Source organism: Lissotriton helveticus, chromosome 6, assembly GCF_964261635.1.
Source record: "Lissotriton helveticus chromosome 6, aLisHel1.1, whole genome shotgun sequence".
Taxonomy (NCBI): domain Eukaryota; kingdom Metazoa; phylum Chordata; class Amphibia; order Caudata; family Salamandridae; genus Lissotriton; species Lissotriton helveticus.
The window spans coordinates 1,281,065,081-1,281,089,016 of record NC_136067.1 but is presented as its reverse complement, the minus strand read 5'-3'; the positions used below and the strand labels follow the sequence as shown (position 1 = coordinate 1,281,089,016).

The 23,936-nt window shown below is 47.1% G+C and overlaps 1 protein-coding gene across 1 annotated transcript in view; it reads left to right on the top strand.

Moving 5' to 3' along the window:
- PYGB (glycogen phosphorylase B) overlaps window positions 1-22,735 on the top strand; it is a 689,075-nt gene extending 666,340 nt beyond the window's left edge. The window contains exon 20 of the mRNA XM_078649032.1: window positions 22,447-22,735. Within this exon, the coding sequence (XP_078505158.1) occupies window positions 22,447-22,599 (153 nt within the window). The 3' untranslated portion in view covers window positions 22,600-22,735. The remainder of the gene's footprint in view (window positions 1-22,446) is intronic.
- The last annotated feature ends 1,201 nt before the right edge of the window (window positions 22,736-23,936 follow it).

Below are 23,936 nucleotides of genomic sequence, written 5' to 3'. Positions count from 1 at the left end.
TGAAAAGAATGCGAGGAAACAGTAGAAGGAGGTATGGGCTGTGTAGTGGGTGCAAATGTCACTCGAAAATAAAATAAAACATAACCTATTAGAAACATCATTACACTAAACAACATAAAAATGCATAATATCAGAAAATGTTTCTTGGTCATCATTGTACACATTTTGGCTTTAAAGTTCATCTCTTTGGCAGGTCTCTCCATCTCGAAAAACTCCATCCTCTAACCTTGCTGCTCGCGGAGGTAGGGTGTTCCGTGCTAAGGAATGCGCCTGTCAGTCCAAGGGAAACGCACAAGGACCAACCAGAACCATCGACCTTGTGTCTTCGGTTTGCACTCCAAAGACTTGTCGCCCGCGACCCTACAGCTGAACCCGGATGGTGGTTCGAAAAACAAAAATAAAAAAGTTTCTCGGATGAGAGAGCTGCACTTTCAAAAATAGCAAAGAAAAGGAATTTATTTGTCCATAGTTCTCGGCCTCAGATTATAACGGCTTTTTCCAGATAATGTCTGGTCTTGGAACAAAAGTTCAGGCTCTGTAGTGTCCAATCGAATTAACGGTGGCACAGCTTCTTGCAAAAGATTGTCACTTTCACGTTCAGAATTTGTTCCTTTTACACGTGCATCGCTGAAAGGCAGAAAACGAGGCACGGTCTCAGTCTCAGAGTCAGCAATACCTTCCTGGATCCACCGGTCGTACGGCAGAGGGACCCTCTTACAATGTACGCCGTGGATCCAGTTCTTTTTTCCTTCCACTCGCACTGCGGATCTCGTTGACAAAAGAACTAGGTAGGGGCCGGTCCAACGAGGCTGATCATTCTTTGTCCATTGGAAGTTTTTAACTAGGACCCACGATCCAGGATCGATGATGTGCCCTGGATCTTCAGACACCTGAGGCAAAGTATCGTGAACCTGTTGGTGTAAAACACGCAATTTAGCCGTCAAATTATACAAGTAATCAAGCAGTACAGGGTGTTCAATCTCACAAAATTTTGTCGGCCTTGGCACTCCCCATATGTTGGCCGGGCGGCCGAACACAATCTCGTATGAACTAAGTCCCACTCGCGAATGCACAGTCATTCTTGTTGATAGAAGTGCTAATGGTAAAGCATCGGGCCATTTAAGACCAGAGCTTGCTTGTATCTTGGCCAGTTTAAGTTTTAGAGTGCCATTGTAGCACTCTACTAATCCAGCTGATTGGCGGTGATTTGCAGCGTGGAACTTTTGCCGGATTCCTAGCCCTTCACATACTCTCTTCATCACTTGACCCACAAATTCACTCCCATTATCACTCCAGACCATTCTCGGCAAACCAAATCTGGGGAAGAATTCTTTGACAAGGGCTTTAGCTGTGGACATGGCAGTGTTATCTTTCAGGGGATATGCTTCTACCCATCTCGAAAAGGCACAAACAACAACGAGTACGTATTTTAAGTTGTTGCACCTCTCCATGTGGATGAAATCTAGCTGCAAAACCTCGAACGGATACGTTGGAGGGGCAAAATGACCAGCTGGAGTTGGAGTACCCCTACCAAGGTTGTATTTCAGACAAACCATACAATTCTTGACCACATTCTCTGCACACTTAGGAATTCCAGCATTTTGCCATACTGGAGCCAACAACTTACAGATCCCTTTCACACTGATGTGAGCCATTCAATGCGCCATTGTAACCACTGCAAGCACGTATGCATCGGGTAGCAACCATCGCTGATGCTCTGACAACTCAACCCAACAACCATTCGCGTCTAATTTACCCGTACTCTCTCTCCACACACTCAACTCTTTCTCTGTAGCTTCAGATTGAATAGACTTCACACTCTCTATCGTATCTTCACACATTCCAACGTCACCAATCCATCTTGCAGGGCCCGCCACATACATTCGACTCATCACATCTCTTGCTGTTGCTTTCGCCACTTCATCAGCAAACGCATTACCGCGACCAACGTCGTCAGTAACCTTTTTGTGTGCACTACATTTCAAAATCGCAACTTGTGATGGCAAGGTAGGTGACTCAAGAAGTTCATTCACCAGCTGACCATGCTTTATCTTGGCTCCATGCGAAGTCAGAAACCCACGCTCTTTCCACAATCGTCCAAAACTATGAGTCACACCAAACGCATACTGGCTGTCAGTATATATGTTCACTTTCATTCCTTTTGATAATGCACACGCTCTCGTAAGTGCAATCAACTCTGCTGCTTGAGCTGAATTATGTGGGATACGTGCAGCTTCAACAATCGTATGCAAAGTCGTAACAGCATATGCCGCAGTCGTATCACCATTCGGAAGCTTGAAGCATGAACCATCCACCCATAAGGTACCATCACACTTCACAAGAGGAGTGTCCTTAAGATCTATTCTCCCTTTCGTTTCTTCTTCTGTCCTGAGAAAACTATCATGCTGTTCAGAAACATCTGTCTCTGCTACAATCGGCAACAACGTAGCTGGATTCAACGTGTTGCATCTCTTTATGTGCACATGACTTGCTAAAAGTGTCAACTCATATCCTGACAATCGAGCACTAGTTAAGTGCTGTGTCTTAGTCCTGTTTAACAAAGTGTCCACTGCATGTGGAACCATTACAATCAATGTATTATTCATTACCAAACCAGCGGACTGTCGAATAGAAACAGCTGCTGCCGCTGTGGCTCTCAAGCAACTCGGCAACGCTCTAGCTACCGGATCCAAAGTCGATGAAAAATACGCGCATGGGCGCTGCTTGTCCCCAAAAGACTGTGTCAACACTGACAATGCACATCCTTCTTTCTCATGGACATACAGTGTAAAGGGCTTACTGTAGTCGGGGGTACCCAACACAGGAGCCGAACACAATGCATCACGCAATTCGGAAAACCTTTTCTGACAATCTTCAGACCACGGAAGGGGATTTGGTGTATCTTTCCAGGTCAATGCTACCAAAGGTTTGGCCAGCAAAGAAAAATTTGGTATCCATTGTCTGCAATATGATGTAATACCCAAGAAAGCACGTACTTCTCTCTGTGTCATTGGCACACTCAATTTTGCAATTGCCTGAATTCTTTCTGGGGTCAGTTTCCTTCCCTCCTTCGATAAGAGATGACCCAAGTAGGTCACTTCTTGTCGACAATATTGCAACTTTGAAAGAGACACTTTGTGATGCAAATCAGACAAATGACGCAACAATGACAACGTGGCTTCTTTACAAATCTCCTCAGTATCGGCAGCTACCAACAAATCATCAATGTACTGGAGAAGAGCAGCACCATCAGGTAAAGCAATTGTATCAAGCTGTGTTTTCAAAACCTGACTATATATCGATGGACTTTCACAGTAGCCTTGAGGAGCGTGTTTGAACCGGAAGCTTCGACCTCCTAAACAGAAGCCGAAAATATCTCTGCTCTCCTCGGCAATCGGGATGCTGAAGAAACATTCTTGTTTCTTCAACTACACCTTTCTCAATCAGGTCATGAATGATCGCTAGCAACGCCTTTTCACCTTCACTAGAGATCTTGTATTTGGGAATACGTGGCATTTTGACATTTTCTTTTAACGTCACAACATATGGCGGTATTTCCAAAAGACCCACATCATTAGGACCAGTAGCCCACAGAATATCAGGGAGGGACGACAATTCTGTCGGAAGTTTATCCTTTGACAAATACATCGAGGAGACCACCTTCTTACCCAGTGTAAGTTGTACTCCCGAAGGAGAACAATACAATGTCGCATACAATCTTTTCAACAGATCCAACCCTAACAAGTTCTCACCACAACCCGTCCTCAGAATAAGGGGTGCTTCGAATTCACAAGGTCCAACAGAAAGAGACATAGGACTAGAAATCGGGTTCCTAACCGGGGCGCCAGAAAAACCTACTGAAACATTCGTCTCGCCAGACAAAGGTGCGCCAGGAAGTTTAGAGTGCATAATAGAACTCTTTGTAGCACCAGTATCCAACAGAAAAGGCTCTGACACACCTGATGTAATCACCTCAACATAAGGTCCACTCTGATCTACTGGAACTGAAACAACTCCCTCTCTTTGTCTATGGCTGTCCTAGCAATCATCACTTTCCATATTCTCACCTTCTGCATAGTAGTCATCAGCATAGTACTGAGTCGTCCTTCTAGACGCGTTATTCTGCTGATCAAAATTATTCATTGAATTTTGTGGAGGAAAGGGACGTGTGTTCTGGGGAAAACCTCCACGTCCTCTACCTCTAGGAGCTTGTGGAGCACCCCAACCTCTTGCGTTAGAAACACCATTCATACGTTGTAACAAAACAGGGCAGTTACTTTTAAAATGACCCTCTTCTTTGCAATATGCACACTGATTAGGGCCTACAGGAGAACGTTGCTGAGAAAACTCGAACCTTTGTGAGTTTCTCTGAAACTGCTGAGGTTGCTGATAATCACGCTGGCCACCACTAGGTGGATACGCTTGCTGCAAAAGAACCTTCGTCTTCAATTCTTTAGTTTTCTTGTCTGCTCTATCTTTCTCATCCTTATCTCTATTTTCGTAGTACTGTGCAGTAGCCAATATCTGTGCTGAAGAGGAAACGGCCCACGAACTCTCTGAATCTTTCAATTTCTTACACAACTCGGGAAGCAAATTGTGCACAAACTTGTCAACGAACAACCGTTGACCACCTTCCGTACTCATGTCTTGACCACTGTGGTCGATAAACGTCTCTTCAAACCTAGTAAAGAAATCAGATACAGTTTCCTCTTTCTTCTGCTTACATGCAGACAATTTATCCCAATTTACTCGCATAGCAGGCATTAAAGTTTTCATGTAAGTAACGATCTTACCAGGGAGTTCTGCAACTAAAGGCTCAGGTTTAGCACCACCAACCTGTCGGTCATCTGCAGCAGCAATATTAACCCAGGTATCACCTAACTCCTGCGCATGATCCGTGTGACGAATCAATCCCCATAAAGGCTGTGGAACCACATTTCCAAACAACATGTCTATATCAGCTAGGTTCATAACACATGAGTCTGCAGTCTGTGATAACTCCTTATAATACCCTGCAGGATTTTTACGGGGGTCAGGTAAAGTCTGCTTAAGGGCCAAAACTTCAGCACGTTTCCACGGGACATGTACCCAAACACGCTGAAAATGAGGCTGAACAGGTGGATTAGCTGCTAGATCCCCTTCTTTCCAAACTGGGGGAACTTCTCTCATCGGATATTGTCGCGCCTTTCTCCTAGCAGAGGGATCAGGTTCAAACAGCGACCGAGAGATAGCATCACTCCTAAATGACAACAATGTCGCAACTGTTCTTTCAAAATCGGAACCCACAATCGTGCCTTTCGCAAACTCTAACTGTACACGGCACAACTCAGGCGGATTGGATTCCAAATCATTATCCTCCAATTCTTCACAAAGAAAAACACACATTTTGTCAAAAACATATCTTTGCTTCGGTGCTTCCCATTGACGGAAGACATCCATAACAGACTCTAACTCATATCTTGTAGGATCAGTAACCCATTTATGCGCCAAGTGATCCAACACTCCCTTCTCTCTAGAATCCGGCAGTTGGCTACGTAACTGTTTACGCTCTGAAACAGGGGTCGTAGTTAATGACCCAAAGAAAGGAGACAAGAGACTAGTAACTGTATCAGTCATTCTCTGTCGAACAGAAGGAGAAGTCGACAAAAGAACAGGAGGAAAGACAGGATGAGACAAGGCAGACGCAGAAGCAGTATCAGGAGGAATATCGGAAGAAGTAGTTGATACAGTAGGCAAAGTCGTAGGAAGTATAAGCGGAGTAGGTAGCAAAGTCGGCGGCCCTTGAGGAGGCTGCGCCATAGCAGTAGCAACCAACTGAAGAGGAGATGGCGGTTGTGGAAGAACCTGAGGCAAAACAACCGGAGGTTGTACAACTAAAGGTTGTGGAGGTGCTGTAGCACTCTGTGCATAAGGGGGTGGCGAACTCAATAAATGAGACATTAAAGGATCTTTTCCAAGTTCTTTTGCTGCATCTTGCTGGAGAGGCGGCAAAACTGGATAGCATTTATCAATTGCCATTTTACGTTGCCTGTGCAACTTCTCACTCGCTTGTTCTTCTTCGTTGTCTTTAAACTGTATAGCAGCTTGCATTATCGAGATAACCTTTTCTCTTTTATTCCTCTTTGCTAATTTAATTTCTTTCTGTTTGGCTTCCTTTCGCCATAGGCGGAAAGAGTCTAACATCATCGGCCGGGCTTTCTTCTTAAACAGTCTAACCTCTAGATTATCTAAAATCTCTGTGTCAAAACTACCATATTGGGGCCACTTTAGAACACCATCCTTCCTGGTGTATTGGATCCATACTTCATTATATGTGATGGGACCTACGCCATGCTTCACATAAAGCTCATAGGTTGGAGTTCCAATCGGAGGAACCGGACACGAGTCCTCCAATCGGGAATCCCTATTACAACCAAGACAAAACAAATTTCCAAGTCTGCTAAGACCAGGCATCTTCGCTCTCTAGTCTAGCTTCAAACTTCAAAGGATTATCGAATACGATAGTCTCGTGAATACACGAATCCCTCGGCTTTGGTACTTGCAAATTTCAAATCAAAGATCCCAAGGGGATACCCAAACTAAGAACCAAACTAAGGACTGGGAGACGCTCCACTCATACTTAACTGAGGTATCGATGACGTCACCAGAAGACTCGTCTATCGTCTCACTCTACAAATCATCAAAGGGTCCAAGGCAGGGCGATAGTCAGGGCAGCAGGCCTTCGTAGCCGTTGGAAAGCGGGGAACCTCACAGCAAAGACTTTCGGACCACGACGACATACAGGGGTCGATGAAGTGGTTGGCCTTCCTCCAGAATTTCACACGAAGCTCCTCACGAACCTCTGGCTTGGACTGGTACCGCTGAAATCGCCCCACGTTGTGCGCCAAATGAATTACTGGGTTTTTAAGAACCCAGCGGTCTCAGACTACAGAAACACAGAGTCCTCTTGGTGAAGTCAAAGATCGAATTTATTGGCTGCAGCCAGTAACAGGTATCCTAGAAGTACAACACGGTGTATATTCTCAGGAGACTGCTCAGCTTTACAAAGCTAGCCATCCCTTTTTATACATGATATTATGCTTTAGGCGAACATTTCTTATTTTACAGTTGATCATTCACATATTTCTACGCCAAAGAAAAGCAGATTCATGATGACAAGCCCATTTTCCGTTTGTCCAGCCCACAATCAATTACCCGGCAAGGTCCAACATTTTTCACCAGATATCAGACGGACCCCTAATAAAAACGGGCACCTCCTCATCGTAAAGCAGGCCATAAAGAAAGAACAGAGAGAGGTGTGAGTAAGATTAGACATAGTTGTGTTCAATGAAGGGTTTATGGCATGTTGTGGCTTGATCCCTAATCTCGGTCGGCCACTGGGAAAGGAACTGGTCGAACAGGTTTGGCTTCGGGCAGTGGAGTCAGCTTGCCCAGGTCACACAAAAGTCAGCAAAGGTGTACCTGTCCCTAAAACTCGTTTTTGCCTTAGTCATCGGCCTATGTGAGGGTAACCAGAAGAATGGCTGCCATGCACAAGAATGGAACCCGAGGGTTCAGGACGGAATCTCTGATTTCAGGGTGATCTTGTCACTCGAATACGCCGAAAATACTCATATATAGAATACTCGTCATTTTCGGTCTGCTGATACCAAATTCGTCATGCTACGAACATGTTTATGACATGGGTCCAGAATCCATGCTCCCTCGAGAGCAACCTGTGGGCTCTTATCCAGCTTTTCCTGCTCCAGGTCAGGACCCTACTCAGATCCTGAATGCTATGTATGGAGTGTATTCAAGAGCTATGTACCCCTCTGGTGCACGGGTTGGTCCCACGGGTCCATTAGCATACAATCTGGGTATCCCCCAGTCTTATGCTCCTGCGCCTTTTATGCCATTTATGCCGGCTCCGCCGCCGCCTTGGCTTTACTCTGCGCCGCCGAAGCCTTCGCCGCCGAAGCCTTCGACGTCAAGACCTTCGACGCCGACACCATCAACGCCGATGCCGATCCGACCTCGTGTTCAGCGGTCTGGTCCTCCGGCTTCGGGCTCGACGCCGGCCCCGGCTCCGACGGAGTCGATTCCGGATCCGTCGACTTCATTCATGGAGAGGTCGAGGCCTGAGGCAGAGAGACTTCTGGAAGAGCAGAGGCATCGTGAAGCAGAAATGGAAGAGGGTGAGCTGCAGGATTCAGAGGATCTTTTCGATAATCTGAGAGAGGCTATTTCTGACGCCCCTTCTAAGGATGTGACACCTTATCACGTGGTCATAAGAAAGGCTGCAGACTTGTTTAATTTAACACTTCCAACTGCAGAGTATAAAGCCAATTTACTGACTGAAGTCCTTCATTCGCCTACCTCTGTGGTCGAGCCTATGCTCCCTTTTAATGATGCTTTGGCGGAGCCTATAACTGAGGTTTAGAAGAGACCGCTTACAGCCCCTGCTGTTTCGATGGCGGTTGCAAGAAGGTACAGGGTGGCGCCTGGTGACCCGGACTTTTTATCCACACACCCCTTGCCAGAGAGCTTGGTTGTGTAGGCGGACTGCTCGAAAAAATCTGCGGGCGCTTTTCCACAGGTTCCCGGGGATAAGGAATCGAAGAAGCAGGACCAAGCTGCTAAAAAAGTCTTTTCCTCGGCAAGCATGGCGCTTAAATCGACTAATGCAACTTGTCTCATGGGACGCTATATCCATGCGTTGATGGATTCAGTAAAACAGCTGGTTCCAAAGCTTCCTGAGGAGGATGGGAAGGATTTTCAAGAAGTGATTGTTGACACTCAGGCTGCCGCTAGACAGGTGATTCAGAGTGGTCTGGACACTGCTGACTCGGTAGCAAGAGTGATGGGTTCTTCTGTGGCCACAAGAAGAGCGGCATGGCTTAAATCATCTGAGTTCTCTGCAGATGTCCAAGCTGCCTTGATGGATTTGCCCTTTGATGGGTCAGGATTGTTTGGAAAGAAGGCTGATGCTGCCTTAGAAAGATTCAAGGACAGCAGAGCGACAGCAAGATATTTGGGCCTGCAGTCCAGAGGTACTACAGGGAAGAGTTTCAGAGGTTTTGGCAGGTCTTCCTTTCGGACCTGCAGGCAGCCTCAGCAGCAGCAGCAGAATACGCTGTACAAGGCGTACAGAGGCAGGCAAAGAGCTCGTCCTAGAGGTCGTCAGGCCTCCTCCTCCTCCTCTACCTCTTCCCAACCCCCTGCCACCACAGCAAAGCAGACCTAGATCCGCCATTCCGGATCATGTGGGCCCAGTGGGGGGCCAGCTTACCCATTTTCTACGAGATTAGGAATTGATTACATCGGATCTTTGGGTTCTCAATCTCGTGGAGAATAGGTATGCTCTTCCCTTTCGGGAATTTCCCCCCAATTACCCTCCTTGCCAAGGTTTTTGTGTGGAGGACCATCTGTTGCTCTTGCAGGAAGAAGTCCTGGCTCTGTTCAGAAAGGGTGCGATAGAGGTGGTTCCAGAGCAGGAGAGGGGTCAGGGGTGCTACTCCCGGTATTTCCTGATCCTCAAAAAGGATGGCAGACTTCGTCCAATCCTGGATCTCAGGATCTTAAACCTTTACCTGAAGCAGGAGAAGTTCAAGATGCTCACCCTTGCGCAGGTTCTTCAAGCGCTGCTGGAAGAAGACTGGATGGTGTCAATCGACTTTCAGGATGCGTATTTCCACATCCCCATTCTGAAGACGCACAGGAAGTATCTCCGTTTTACGGTGGGATCGCAGCACTACCAGTTTGCGGTCCTTCCGTTTGGTTTTACTACTGCGCCTCGAGTCTTCACCAAGGTGATGGCAGTGGTGGCTGCACTTCTCAGTAGGTCAGGGGTTCCGGTATTCCCTTATCTGGACGATTGGCTGATCAAAGCAGAATCACCAGAGAAAGTGCTCCATCATCTGCAAGTCACAACTCAGTTGTTGTACAGGTTGTGTTTTTCAATAAATGTACCCAAATCTCACCTGGTGCCCTCCCAGCGCAACCTGTTCATAGGTGCAGTACTGGATACTACTGTATGTCCGGCATTCCCTCCACCTGAAAGGATTCGCGACATACAGGAAATGATTCCTTTATTTCACAATGGAGCGGTCGTTCCAGTCATGAAGGTCCTTCGTCTGCTCGGTCTGATGGCTTCTTGCATTCTGTTGATCAACCATGCACGCTGGCATATGAGGGCACTCCAGTGGTGCCTCCGCAGGCAGTGGTATGAGCCTGTAGGCGAAGCCTCGTCTTTTCAGTCCCGAGGGCCATCTCCGGATCCGGGTCCGGATGCGTCTCTGGATCCGTGTCAGCAAATCATCTGGCCGGGGTTCTGAACGTACGTGCAGACAATCTCAGTCGGCAGTTCTCGGCCGACCACAAGTGGAGGATTCACCCAGAGGTGGTTCGTCACGTCTTCCGGACGCGGGGAACTCCTCAGGTGGACCTGTTTGCCACTCACGAGAATGCTCTTTGCCCGTCATTCTGCAGTCTTCAGTTTCCGATGCAAGGAGCACTGGGGGACGCGTTTCAGTTGAGTTGGCACTCGCAACTCCTTTATGCGTTTCCTCCAATACCCTTTATTCCTCGGGTTCTGAGGAAGATTCGACAAGACCGGGCCCAAGTTATATTGATCGCCCCGGATTAGCCCAGAAGGGTATGGTATACAGATCTTCTCCACCTCTCCTCGTGCCCGCCGCTCAGTCTCCCTCACAGGGAAGAATCTCCTCTCCCAGATGGAGGGGCAGGTTCTACACCCCCACCTCCAGACCTTACACCTTCATGCCTGGAGATTGAACGGGGCAACCTGAGTTCCTTTTCTCTCCCGCACGATGTGGTGGATGTCATCTTGTCAGCCAGGCGTGACTCCACCAAGTCCATTTATTCTTATAGATGGTCGAAAGTTGTTGCTTGGTGCGGGGAGAAGTCTGTTGACCCTTTAAGAGCTCGTTTGTCCAATATACTACAATTTGCACTTTCCTTGGCCCAGCAGGGTTTTGCGGTGGCAACTATCAAAGGTTATTTGTCGGCCTTATCGGCTTTCCTTTGTTTGCCAGACCAGCCCTCTTTATTTAAATCTCCTATTGTTTTACGTTTCATTAAGGGCCTTACCAATAAATTTCCTCCTACACCTTTTATTGTTCCTCAATGGGACTTGAACCTTGTTCTTACGTTCTTGATGGGTTCGCCTTTTGAACCCTTACACTCATGTCCCTTGAGACTTTTGTCTTTTAAGACTATTTTTCTGGTGGAAATTACCTCGGCAAGGAGGGTAAGTGAGCTCGAAGCTCTTAGCTCAAAGCCCCCATTCTGGACCATTCATGCTGAAAGAATGGTTCTCAGGACCAGGGCTGCTTTTCTGCCTAAGGTGGTTACTCCATTCCATTTAGGACAGTCCGTTACCCTCCCTACCTTTTATCCTCCCCCTCACCCTTCCAAGGAGGAGGAGAGGCTTCATGGCTTGGACCCTAAGAGGGCGGTGAGCTTCTACCTGGACAGGACAAGGGAGTTCAGGTTGGATGACCAGTTGTTCGTTGGATTTGCTGGCTGCAGGAAAGGAAGATCTGTGCACAAGCGCAGTCTTTCAAGATGTATAATATTATGCATCAAGATCTGCTACTCCCTGGTGGGTAAGGACCCTCCTGAGGGTATAAAAGCTCACTCTACTAGAGCAAAGTCTGCTACTTCTGCTTTATCTAGAGGTGTACCTGTTGAGGATATTTGCAGAGCCGCAACTTGGTCCTCCCTCCACACTTTCGCAAAGCATTACTGCTTGGATACCGAGGTGAGGAGGGACGGCCACTTTGCGCGTTCTGTCCGCCAGGATTTTCTGGTATAGGAGAGTGGACACCCTCCTCCGGGAGTGGGGACTGCTGTGGGACTCTATTCACAAGGTGAGGAATCCACTGGCAGATGTATCTATCAGAAGAACAAGTTACTTACCTTCGGTAATGCTTTTTCTGGTAGATACAGTATCTGCCTGTGGATTCCTCACTGACCCACCCGCCTCCCCGTTGTCCACTCTGCTATACCTGAGTTTATGTATTTTTATGTATATTTATATTTATATTTGTATATATATTGAGTTTTTCATACCTTTGCTATGCACTATGTGTGCAGTTTTGAATTGTTTGTACGATGTACACTGTATATATGTATATCTACTGTCATTGTTCCGTCCGTGTGCCTCGAAGGCACGGAAAAAAAGGGCGGAACTGATGTCATCACGCCGACGTAGGCCTAATAAGGAGTCAGTGACGTCAGCCGGAGTAGCACGCGATGCCGTGCTCCTGTGACGTCGTCCACGCCGGCGTGCCACAAAAGAGTTTTCCGAACGTTGCTGACGCAGGGGGGATATTCACAAGGTGAGGAATCCACAGACAGATACTGTATCTACCAGAAAAAGTGTTACCGAAGGTAAGTAACTTGTTCTTCAGCCTCCTTAAGTGGCGCTTGCAAGGCTCGGTGTGCTAAGCCTGCATCTGGGAGTTTTAGCGTTTCCCCCACCTCACCCGATAGGCACCGGCCTCCACCCAGCCGATCTCGTGGTGCTGATGCGGTAATACTGCGCTCCTTTCGGTAGAAACTACCTCCACCGATGTCATGGACGCTGGACCTCGGTTGCGGGTCCTCCGGTGACGGCAAGGGTGCTCCGGTGCCGGTGTAGTCCACACGGGCGGCAGCCCTGCGATTCTTAGGCTCCGAGTCATAGAGCCCAGGCGGCCGCCATTATTATGAAGCTGTGCGACCTGCTTCACCCGACAGAAATATGGCTCCGTAGCTTGCGCTGTGCAACAAAACTCGGCCCTCACAGAGTCTCTAGTGGTTCCGCTGCATTCGTATATGATCCCCTGTCCCTCACTTCTGAATTCCTACGTAAGCTTGCCGGACTACTGGGTGATTTGTCCAATGCCCCATGGCTTCTGTGGGTGACCTTAATGAAGTGTGCAATCATACTCTATATCGCTCTGGTGGGTCCGCAACTGCGGGTCACTGCAAAACTCTATTACCCACCTTTTTGCGAAATTTGGCCTCGATAGACAAATGGCGGGAGCACCACCCGACCAAGCGAAGCTACACTTTCTGTTCAGGGGCACATAGGTCCTTCTCCCGACCCAACTATTTTCTGTTACCCAGCCATGAGAGACAGTGCGTCCTCAATGTTCGCCTGCAGGCGAGGGGCCTTTCAGACCACTCACTGGTAACACTGGATTTGGCCTGGGATCCCCCCAGATCTGCGGCAGGTTGGTGCATGGGTCACTGGAGTCTTCAGGGAGAGAAATTTCGAGAGGCTTGTTGACATCTGTGTCAGAGATACCTGAAGGAGAATGAGCCATTGGTCTCATCTGCTGGCATGCATTGGTAAGCCCAGAAGGCCACTCTCCACTGGGACATCATTAGTTTCAGCAAAGGACAGAAAAATCACGCTTAGCAATGGCTTGAAGACCTTGAGACACAGGTGCTCAAACTTGAGGGCTGCTACATAGCCACTATGGGGGAGGCTATCCTACGCGACTCTCTCCACTCTCAAACAAGAGCTCACACAGGAGTCCCCGGAGACATGGCTAGCGACACAAATACCAGCTGGGTGACAAAGCAAGTAAGACATTTCATTGGCTATGCACCTCCCGCATGGCGGGGCCTTGGTTACACTCCTAGAATTGACTGAGGGCTCTCAGATAACAGGCAGGGGTGCGATCACTGCCACCTTTGCAGAGTACTATGGTGAGCTGTATGGCTTAGATCCCGCTGGCCCACCGGAAGATCTACATCAGTTTGTGGTTGATGTGCCGTGGCCACGCTGATCCCCTGAGGACTATGAGTTGCTGGAAGGAGGAGCTCGGGATGGTCCTAGGGCAACTGTAATTATGCGGGGCAAAGCGCTTAGGCTTAATGGCTTTCCGACCAAATTATGGCACCTACTCTGGCCATATGTGAACCCCCTATTGCTAAACACTTTTAAAGAGGCGCTCACTTTGGGCACCCTACCTCACAACCTCAGAGCAGCTGAGATCATGGTACTCTCAAAGCCAGGCCCGAACTAAATGTAAAGAATATCAGCTGATCTCTTTGGAATTTGGCTGTGAAGATCTGGGCCAAGATACTGGGCAGCAGATTGGCGGGATCATAATGGTTCATGGCTCGCCATGCCATGCAGCACATTATGTGCAGGGTCCACAATGCCATAGACTACGCAGCAGATTGCCTGGCGATTAAGCCTACAGTTCACCTTGGCAATCAAGCTTCTAGCGGCCTAGGTGTGCATCATTGCTCAAATTTGCAGCTTCTAGGGGTCTTCAGAGATAGGAGATAGAATATCTCTTCATGTGGACGATGTCCTGATATTCTTGGATAAACTGGGGGAATCGGGGCCTCAAGCTCTTCAGATTCTCCAGATCTTCAGGGATTATTCTGGTCTCCGCATGAACGGGGCCAAGTCATCCATCTTCTCATTCCCCCATGTCTGCCGATAATGCCATGGGCGCCCGGACTACGGGTGCTGCTGCTGGGCTTCAAATATCTAGGATTATTCAGAACGTCTGACAGGACATCTACGTACATGTCTGATTTGTAGACCCAACTAGACATCCTTGCCTAGGATGTTAAATTCTGGTCCACCCTCCCACTGTCCCTGCTGGGCTTGTCAGACAGCTTCAAGATGGTCTCCCTCCCGAGGCTTCTCTACCAACTCCAAAATGACCCTTAACTGTGCACCAAACTTTCTTCACTAGGGTCAATGCCAAGCTTCGTACTCTGCTATGGGGCAGGGGGTCCCTCCCGAATCTCCCTGGAGAAGTGTTGCCACTCGGCACACTTCCAACTTACTGCTATACTATCAAGCCATGCACCTCCTCGTTTTAAATGATTGGTGGTTTGAGGGGTTTGATGACCTGGCTTGAGTTTTGGGCCGTGACTACCTACCACATCTGCTCTATGGCGGCGAAGGCCCGGCAACCTTGCCCGCAGCCACAGTGGTGGTGATATCGATATGGTCAGACACGCTGAAATCTACTGAGCAGACAGACCTTGGAGATCCCCCTGTGGAGATAAACTCCCTTCCCGCAGGTTGTAGGACTCCACTTTTTTTCTGAGTGGGACACAATAGGTATCTCCATACTATCTCCATACTGGGCGACATAATGCGAAATGGATCTTTGAAATCCTTCCAAGATCTACAAGCAGAATTCGACCTACACAGTATCCTGTTCTTCCGATATCTTCACCTCCGACATGCATTCACGCCTTGCATACAGTCTGTACCGGCCATTCCTGAAGTTTCCTCTTTGGAGGCCAAACTCCTACTGACTAATATTTTTAAACACAAGCTAATGGACATATATCGAATGTTACTTCACAACATGCCGGATTGCATGGCAAGGGTGAAGGACGATGGGAGCGGGAACAGGGCCCGCTTGACGACGAGGACTGGACTGAGGTGGTGGCTTCTCCCAGAGAGGCAGTAATAGCTTCTGAGTTCCAATTGATTCAACAGAGGCTTCTTCACCGCACCTACCTCACCGGAACTAGGTTGTTCCGGATGGGCTTGATCGCTTCAGGCGCCTGTCTTAGATGCGACAGCCCTGTCAGAGATTTGATCCACACATTCTGGCACTGCTCAACCCTCTCTCCCTTCTGGAGAGGGGTGCTAGGGACCTTGGAGGAGGTTCTGGGAAGGAGGGTACCCGGACACCCCAAACTAATACTGCTTCACATAATGGATGATATAAAGCAAACAAATATCAGAGGGTACTGCTCTGGTTTGGCCTAATAGTAGCTAAAAGGGACATAGCGCAGGCGTGGAAGGCTACAGCTGCTTCATCTGTCAAGCAACTGGCCAAAAATATGGATCACTGCATGGGAATGCAATGTTCGATATACCTGTCAAGAGGATGCCCTCAGAAACACCACAAAATCTGGGAGGGATGAACAGACCTAAAGGGTATTACGTTAGAACTCTGACCGGCCCCCCAGCCATGGTCCATGGCCAATGAACGAGTTCCCCTTTAGCAGTGTTGCTAACTGAATACGGGGGAGAAAGACCACGCGGGGCTCGTCCTGCAATGTTGTTTAAAGTGACGTCTTTGTGTTTGATGCCAACAATGTTTAATGTTTAAAGGCGCAATGCTATGTAGCACCTCCTTATTGGATATTATGCTATTGTGCCCATTGTGGGTGTTGTATTGTTTTACAAGAAAAAAGAAAATATAATAAAATGCTTTGCACCAAAGAATAGAAGCTTGTAGGTTTTGCAGGGGAAATGTTCCTAACATACTAGAAACAACGGCTAAAATTGATTGACAAAAGGGTTGAAAAAGTCAGTAAAAAAAGACCGCTCTAGCTCTCCAGATCTGCACTGTTGGTGTGGAAAGAAAGGAACTGATGTCAAAGCGCCACGGTGGCGCTTATATGTGCACCGCATCATCACTTCTGACAGAGCCAACGTGGAGCCAATAGACGCCACCTACCGGTACGCACAGGTACTGCTCAAGATTTTCCAGATACAGTCTGATTTCTGGGGAATATTCTAAGGTGAGGAATCTGTGGTTAGAAGTCTCAATGAGAACTGCTTGTCCACTTCAGTTCATATAATAGATGGCCTCTGTGATGGAGTCAGATGCAAAATCACCTTGTTGATTGAGAACCACCACAATGTCAGGAGGTTCACTGTCATCTTGGAGTGATCCGCAACTGACTACAGCAAGTCCAATTTCAACAGCCAGTCTTTGAACTATGGGGAATACGGTATGCCCAACCTTCGAAGATAGGCAGTGACCACCCCATCACTTTCGTGAACACCCGAGGGGTGATGGTGAGGCTGAAGGGGAGCACAATAAACTGAAAATGCTCCTGACCTACCTTGAAGGGCAGGTCACGTCCGTATGGTTGCAGGACAGGTATACGCGTCCTGCAGGTCCAAAGCCACCATCCTGTCTCCCACTTCCAGGCAGTTATATTCTGGGCCAACATGATCATTTTGAATGTGTCCTTCACAGGAACACACTAAGAGAACGAAAATCTAAAATGGGATGGAGTCCTCCATCCTTCTTCAGTATGATGAAATAGCGGGAGTAAAAACCCATCCCTGTTTCTCAGTTCAGAACCCTCTCAATGGCCCCTTTGGAAAGTAGAGCTTGCACCTCTTGTAGTAAGATGGAGGGGTGCTCTTTTGAGAGCATCTGTGATATGAGAAGAAGCTACAGTCAGTCAGAAAGGAACAGGACACAGCCCTGCTGAATGATCTGGAGGACCCATCTGTCAATTGTAATGGATTGGTAACCTTTGAGAAAGTGTTTGATTCTACCTCCCACAGGGCAGTTGTGTGCCTGAAAAGGCTAACTAAAGCAGGTTGGAGGCTGATGATGCAAGAAAGGGGGACTTGGAAGATCGACACCCTCAGTGACTTGCAAGGTGCCTGCCCGATCCCTGTCTATGTCCACAAAAGGACTGGTTTGACTTCTGCGGGGGCAGGTAGGCTTGGGACTGCCTGTATGCATGCCCTCTTGAGTAGCCTTGGAAAGGCCCAAACTGGTGAGAGAACTGTTTGGCAGGAGTTGAGAGGTGTAAACAATACATGTGGAATCAGTGTTTTCACCAGATAGGAAGGGGGCCATCTGAAGGCATATCCCTAAGGGATGCCTCCATATCTTCTGAGAAACCTGTGACGGTATCGACGCCGGACGAAGGAGCACCAGACTGGTGCTAACTCCCCGTTTCAAACAATAGAATGACGTATTTGGCTGCATGCTGATCATCCTGCATGGTTTGAGACCGGGCCACCTAAACTCCTTTGGGGTCACTTGCAAGATCCTGCTGGCCATGTTCCAGAGGGTTTTTGTACATTGACCTAGATAAGCAAATAACGTTAAGCAACCTCAAGGCAACACTGGTCAAAGGAAAGTTTTGTTTTCAAAATCCTTCAGTCCTTTGTGACTGCTTATTTTGGGGAAGTTCATGAGGATGAATTAGGATTCACCTTGCTGGTGTAAGCGTGGCCTACGAAACTCTCAGGGGTAGGGTGTTGTATGAGAAAATCAGGGTCACCAGGCCAGTCTGTGACATCTGGCCACCTGCCTGTATAATGGGGAGTAAGAGCAAGACTTAAACCAAGGGCCCATCAGAGCATTAATTAGAGTTGTATTGGGAGTAAGCGTTACAGGAAGAAGGCCCAGCCTGCAGACCTTCTCTAAGGACATTTGTTTTAACTTCAGCAGTAGGCAGTTGAAGATCCAGGACTTCAGCAACACATCCAATTACCACACCAAAAGAAGAACTGTCTTTTGGTGGCAGACAAGGGGGGAAATCAACCCTGTATCAGGGGAAGTATCAAGCACTCTGGCCTTCTGTAAGTCCATGCATAAACTGTTATCATCATAGTATAGGGGTTACTAATCCCCAGTTGGTGGTAAACTCTGGTCCGAAAAGAAACCAAAAAGATGATGGAGCCTCTGATGACAGCTCCACAGCAGTAGAGGTATAGTATCTGAATCAGGCTGAATGGTAACCAGGTGCTCTAGACTGGAGTCAGAGCATGACCTCGGTCAGGTTTAAAACCGAACCGGGTCAGGGTCAGACAACGGATTCAGCACCAGATTCCTCTTTGCTGATGTCCTGACTGCTGTTGATGAAAGAGGTATTGGCGCAAGCCTTGGAGTCAGAATGGAAGTTGGCACCAGTGTTGGTGCCGAACCATAGATGGGTTCTAGCTGTTCGGACAGTGTTGAGGCCTGATCCACCGGAGGTAACCCAAATGGAGCCCCATGCAAATCTGTGCGGCCCAAAGGCACGCTGCAGAAAACCGTAAGAGTGTCAAAAATAAGCAGCATGATCTCCATAAAGGGCTCGTCCTGCTGCGGTGCCGTTGATGGCCTGGGATCTCGGGGCACATTGCAATTGTCTGCGGAATCGACTCCTCAGTCAGGGATGGGGAGCGAGATTGATTGGAACCTTGACGCTTTCAAGACTTCTCTTTAGATAGGGAGTAGCAGGAAGGAGTGGGGTCCTTTTTTGCCTTCTTACGTTTCCTCTTAGATACGTTCTTCGACAAGTACACAGATGATCTGTCTCAGAATCAACCCCTCGACTTGGTGCGGCACTAACTAGAGGTCTGTGACTTTTTTCTATGTTCTGCAACGTACAGCTTTGTTTCACAGTGCCAGATCACCTTCGGGTACATGAGAATGCACTCATCATACAACTTGGAGTTATGCCCCGAGCCTAAACACAAAAGGCACATCTCGTGCGAGTCAACATCTGTTTACGTCTGTCACAGCATAGTTTGAACCCTATAGTCTTAGGTGGCATGGGGCCATATGTATCAAGATACCAATTAGCGATTCTGTAATAGCGATTTTTAAGAAATCGCTATTTCAGAATCGCTAATTGGTATGTATCAAGAAAATCGTAATATTTTAGCGATTTCTTGATATTCCTTAATTGCGAATTCGCAATTAAGGAATACGTTCCCATTCATTTCTATGGGCATCCTGGCCCATAGGAAGGAATGGGAATTTATTCTCAATTTGCGATTCGCAATTTGCTAATCGCAAATTGAGAATAATTTCAAGGGTGCAGGGGTGTCCAAAGGACACCCTGTTGCACCCCTGAAATAAGTATGGGTGCACATGTGGTGCACATACATGCCCTAAGGGCATGTATGTGCGTCACATGGCACTTTGAAAAATGCTGAAATGTGCATTTTTCACGGGAATCGCAACTTACCACCAACTAGAAGTTGGTGGTAAATTGCGATTCCTTAAGGGCATTTTGGATTTTATTTTTGCTTAATACATTGCATTTAAGGAATCGCAAAACTTGCGATTCCTTAAATGCAATCGCAAAATAAGGAATGGCAAATTTTGCGTTTCCTTATTTTGCACCCAAATTCTTTCATACATACCACCCATTTGGCCTTGATACATATGGCCCAAAATCACTCCCTTGCATACTGGATTTAAATTTGAAAACTGTTCAAAAGCCACGAAAGAAGAAGTGGACCTCCGGCGCCGCATTAGAAGGCACAAAAAGAAAGGTACTGCCGCCTGGAAACTAGGGGGCATATTATCAAGACAGGCGATACAATTAAAACAGCGATAATGGGCTTGATAATATGCTCTATGGAATTTTAATTGAAGCCCATGTTAGATGTCCTTTACATTTAACATGGGCTTCAATTGGAATTCCATAGAGAATTCCATAGAGCATATTATCAAGCTCATAATCGCCGTTTTAGCGGCAGTTTTCTGCCGCTAAAACGGCGATAATTGTATCGCCTGTCTTGATAATATGCCTCTAGGATCGTACTTTGCTCCATCACTTCTGGAGTGGAGCTCCCTGGCACCATCTCGCAGTGCTTGGTAACACAGTTGAGAAAGTGTCCATTTCTAGTCTGGCACATGGGGGATATTCTAAAGGTGAGAACTCCTTTGTTAGAAGTATTCATTAGGCACATTTGCCTCCCCGCCCACCCCCATTTGAGAGAAATCTGATTTTATCCCTGTGTGGGGCACTAACATCTTTCCTTTAGAGAGAAGACATACAGCACTTTGTTTATGACCTCTTAAATGTTGAGAGGGTCCCATGATACTATGAGAAAGCTTTCAGCTTTTCTCAAAGAGACAGAGTGCAGTACACCAAGCAGGGATGGCTACGCCAGGATAGAGTTAAACTAAACAACGTGACAAACCTCACCCGTTCTGTGCAGATTTTACATAACCAGATGTTGCAAGTGTCACAACCACCCTGTAAAATAATCTGGATTTAGCATAATCCACAATACATACATGCATGAGGAACTTGGTACTGAACTACCAGGGAAATTTCTCACATATGGGGTCAATATGTAGGTGAGGGCATCTATCTCCTGGATCAGCTTTCAACTTAAGAGGACGGTGTAGAAAGTATGCTTTCAATAGTACGTGACTCTGGGAAGACTGTTTTTCATATGTGGTGGATCACCCGTGGTATGGTATTCTCACCAGAGGAAACTGTGACACATATATGATGGACAATGTTGTGGCGTTAGTTCCGTTTGGGAAGAAAAATTCAGCCCCATAAAGAACATCACTACAATTCTCCTATCACTTGGCCCTGTTATATTGTTTGTTAGGGCATGCTGATATCAAAATGCGTACATGCTGAATTCTACAACCACTAGACTTATCACTCCTCCTTTTGGCAGGTAAGTGACTGCAGGGCTGAAAGGCCAATGAATCTCTTATATTTGCAGGTGTGGTGTTCCATAGTATGGAATATTCATGCAACGGAGAAACTGTTGGCCATTATTAAGGGTGAAGCATAGGATACCAAAGCTCCATCCATTTGACAGGGCCCCCCTTCTATACCTATGTCAAGAAACTTGACTGAACCAACCGTATTCCATTGCCTGCAAAATTGTGACTTGGGATCAAGGGCTTTTATTTGGAATGCTAGAGCCTTGTTTACTAAAAAATACGCAGCGCCGCAAGCCATTTTGCTGCGCCAAGCTGCGTCATTTTAAAAGCACAGGGGTGCTTTGTATTAGTCATAATACAAAACATCTGTGTGCTTTACCCTGCACTAGCACACAATTGGCTGCCATGCACCAGCATGGGCACCCTGGCGTCATGTAGCAAGGGTGCCTGTATTGCGAGGAGGACTGTTTTTGTGCAGGAAGCGTAGGATTCTGAAGCACTCCCAGCTTTACAAAACGTTGTCAGTTCCGTGGATGTTGCATTTTTTTCCCCTTCCACGCAGAGTAATGCGTGAAAGGGGCCCATTTTTACAAGGCCATTAAAAGTCACGCAAGGTGACTTTACTTGGCCTTGTAGATATGGGCAGGTACACTGTGCTACAGGTGCGTCAAAAAAAGTGACGCACAAGCGGCGCAATGGCCTTGTAAATGAGGCCTCTAGTGTTTAAGGTCCTGGATATTACAAGTCTCCTACTCCTGTATTTTTCCAGTACAAGAGAGCAGCACAGAGTGATGAAGAGTCCAAGTGGCGCACCCTCACATTCAGTGGAGGACACTCATGGGCATCTAAATGGCTGTCGCCTTGTCAACTTGCCATTGAGAGAAAAATCAGAAATTCAGCTAGAGGTCTAATTTTCCACACGCCACCTAAACCACATTCTACAAGCACTTTCACGTGCTGTTGCCCTTTGCCAGTCTCTGTGTCTGCTACATATTTGCTGTGGGAGACCAGAAACACCAAGAATTTACTGGGCATAAGACAAGCAGGGTGAGGGCTACAATGAACAAAAGGTGACATTTTAATAGCAATCAGGATAGGTTATAAAGAGATTATTTGAAGGTGGGACTGCTACAGGTCTAATTTATGTCATCACTATGGTAGCCCCTTTCTGCAGTGCTGTAGTTTGTATGGAATTGATTCCACCTTCACTCCTTCCAGTAAAACTGAGTATTGATTACACCGAATTTCCATGTTTCTTCACACATGCCCCCCTCAACAGTATTTTTTTCTTTGCTTTCAGAATTCTAAAGAGTGGACAAAGAAAGTCATCAAGAACATTGCTGCCTCCGGCAAGTTCTCCAGCGACAGGACAATCGCAGAGTATGCAAGGGAAATCTGGGGAGTGGAGCCTTCTGCAGAGAAGATCCCACCTCCCAACATCCCCAGGGACTGACAGCCTGGATGTGCCGTCCTTTGGCGGTAGCAGCATGGTTTTTTTAGGGTTAGTGAACTCCCAGTGTCCATTCAACTGCACCCGCAGCACTTGTGCACCAGTAGATGGTCTTGTCTTTATAATGTATTAAGTAATATTTTAAGAACATCTTGCAATTGGGCATCTGAGAGTGTGAGTGATATGGGTAAATAGAAAAACAGGCTTTTTAAAGGAGATTGTGTAGTACACAACAACCAACAGTGCAAAGAGCTCATGGCTTGACATGATCCTCTGAAAAGACTTGACAGATATCCCATCCACCGTATTAGAAGTGGCGTAGGCTATAACGGGCTTTGTACTACGGCGGACAGGACACACCCCACATTTGTGTGTTCATGCACCAATCGATCTCTAAATTAGGGCAATAGTTTTTTACTTTTCCAACTTGATTATAATATTGACATTTCTTGACACCATAATAGAAGTCCACTCCTTGTAATGTCCGCACCTTCCATTAATCAGAATACTCACATGGGTTTCAGAATGATAAGCTCTGAATCATGTTTTATCAAGTTCTACTTTCCCCAGATTTGCAAGCGAAATAGATGTCCAGATGGATGAATGTCAAGTTTTCTGTGAAATAATAATAAAAAAAAACACATTCGGAATGCAAACATTTGGAAAAGCAAACCATTCTATGAAAGAACTTGCCACCCCTATCCTTATCTGCTCTCAATCTGTAGGTTCTCCAATCCACTATGTTCCAAGGTCTCTGAACTACTGTGAGAGATCCCTATGATGCTGTATTTCATCATCACGGAGCAGCTTACTCTATTCTTGCAGACTAAGGAGACGCCCACTCATTGTGACCCATTTCAGCCTTCCTCTTTGCTTACTCCTCCCTACTGTCTTGTTCCAGTTGCCTCAAGCTTCAGCAGACAGGGGAGGCACCCATGGGCAGACGATTGTGGTGTGCCTGCTCCCTGCCCACCACTTGTTTCAGTCTTCCTAAAGCTTCCTCAATTTTCTGCTCCATGGCGAACCTTTGTGACCTCCTTTTCATTTTTGAAATGTTTGTAATTTTGTGATTCCCTCTGTCTTTTGGCTGTATACATACCAGGTGGCGCAGAATGTCCAGCCTGATGTACAGCAGGTCTGTAGCATACAATAATTATGTTTGGGGTTTGAAAGCAGCTGGACATAGCATTACCGCATACAGGAAAGATATGAGTGACAGTGCACCGTACCTTTCCCATCCAGACGCCCCTATGCAGGGTGCCCGTATTCTCTGCACTAAAGGGGCATGCCAGATTAAGGCAAGTTCCCTTGCTGACATGTAAACACTGAAAGCTTTCGCA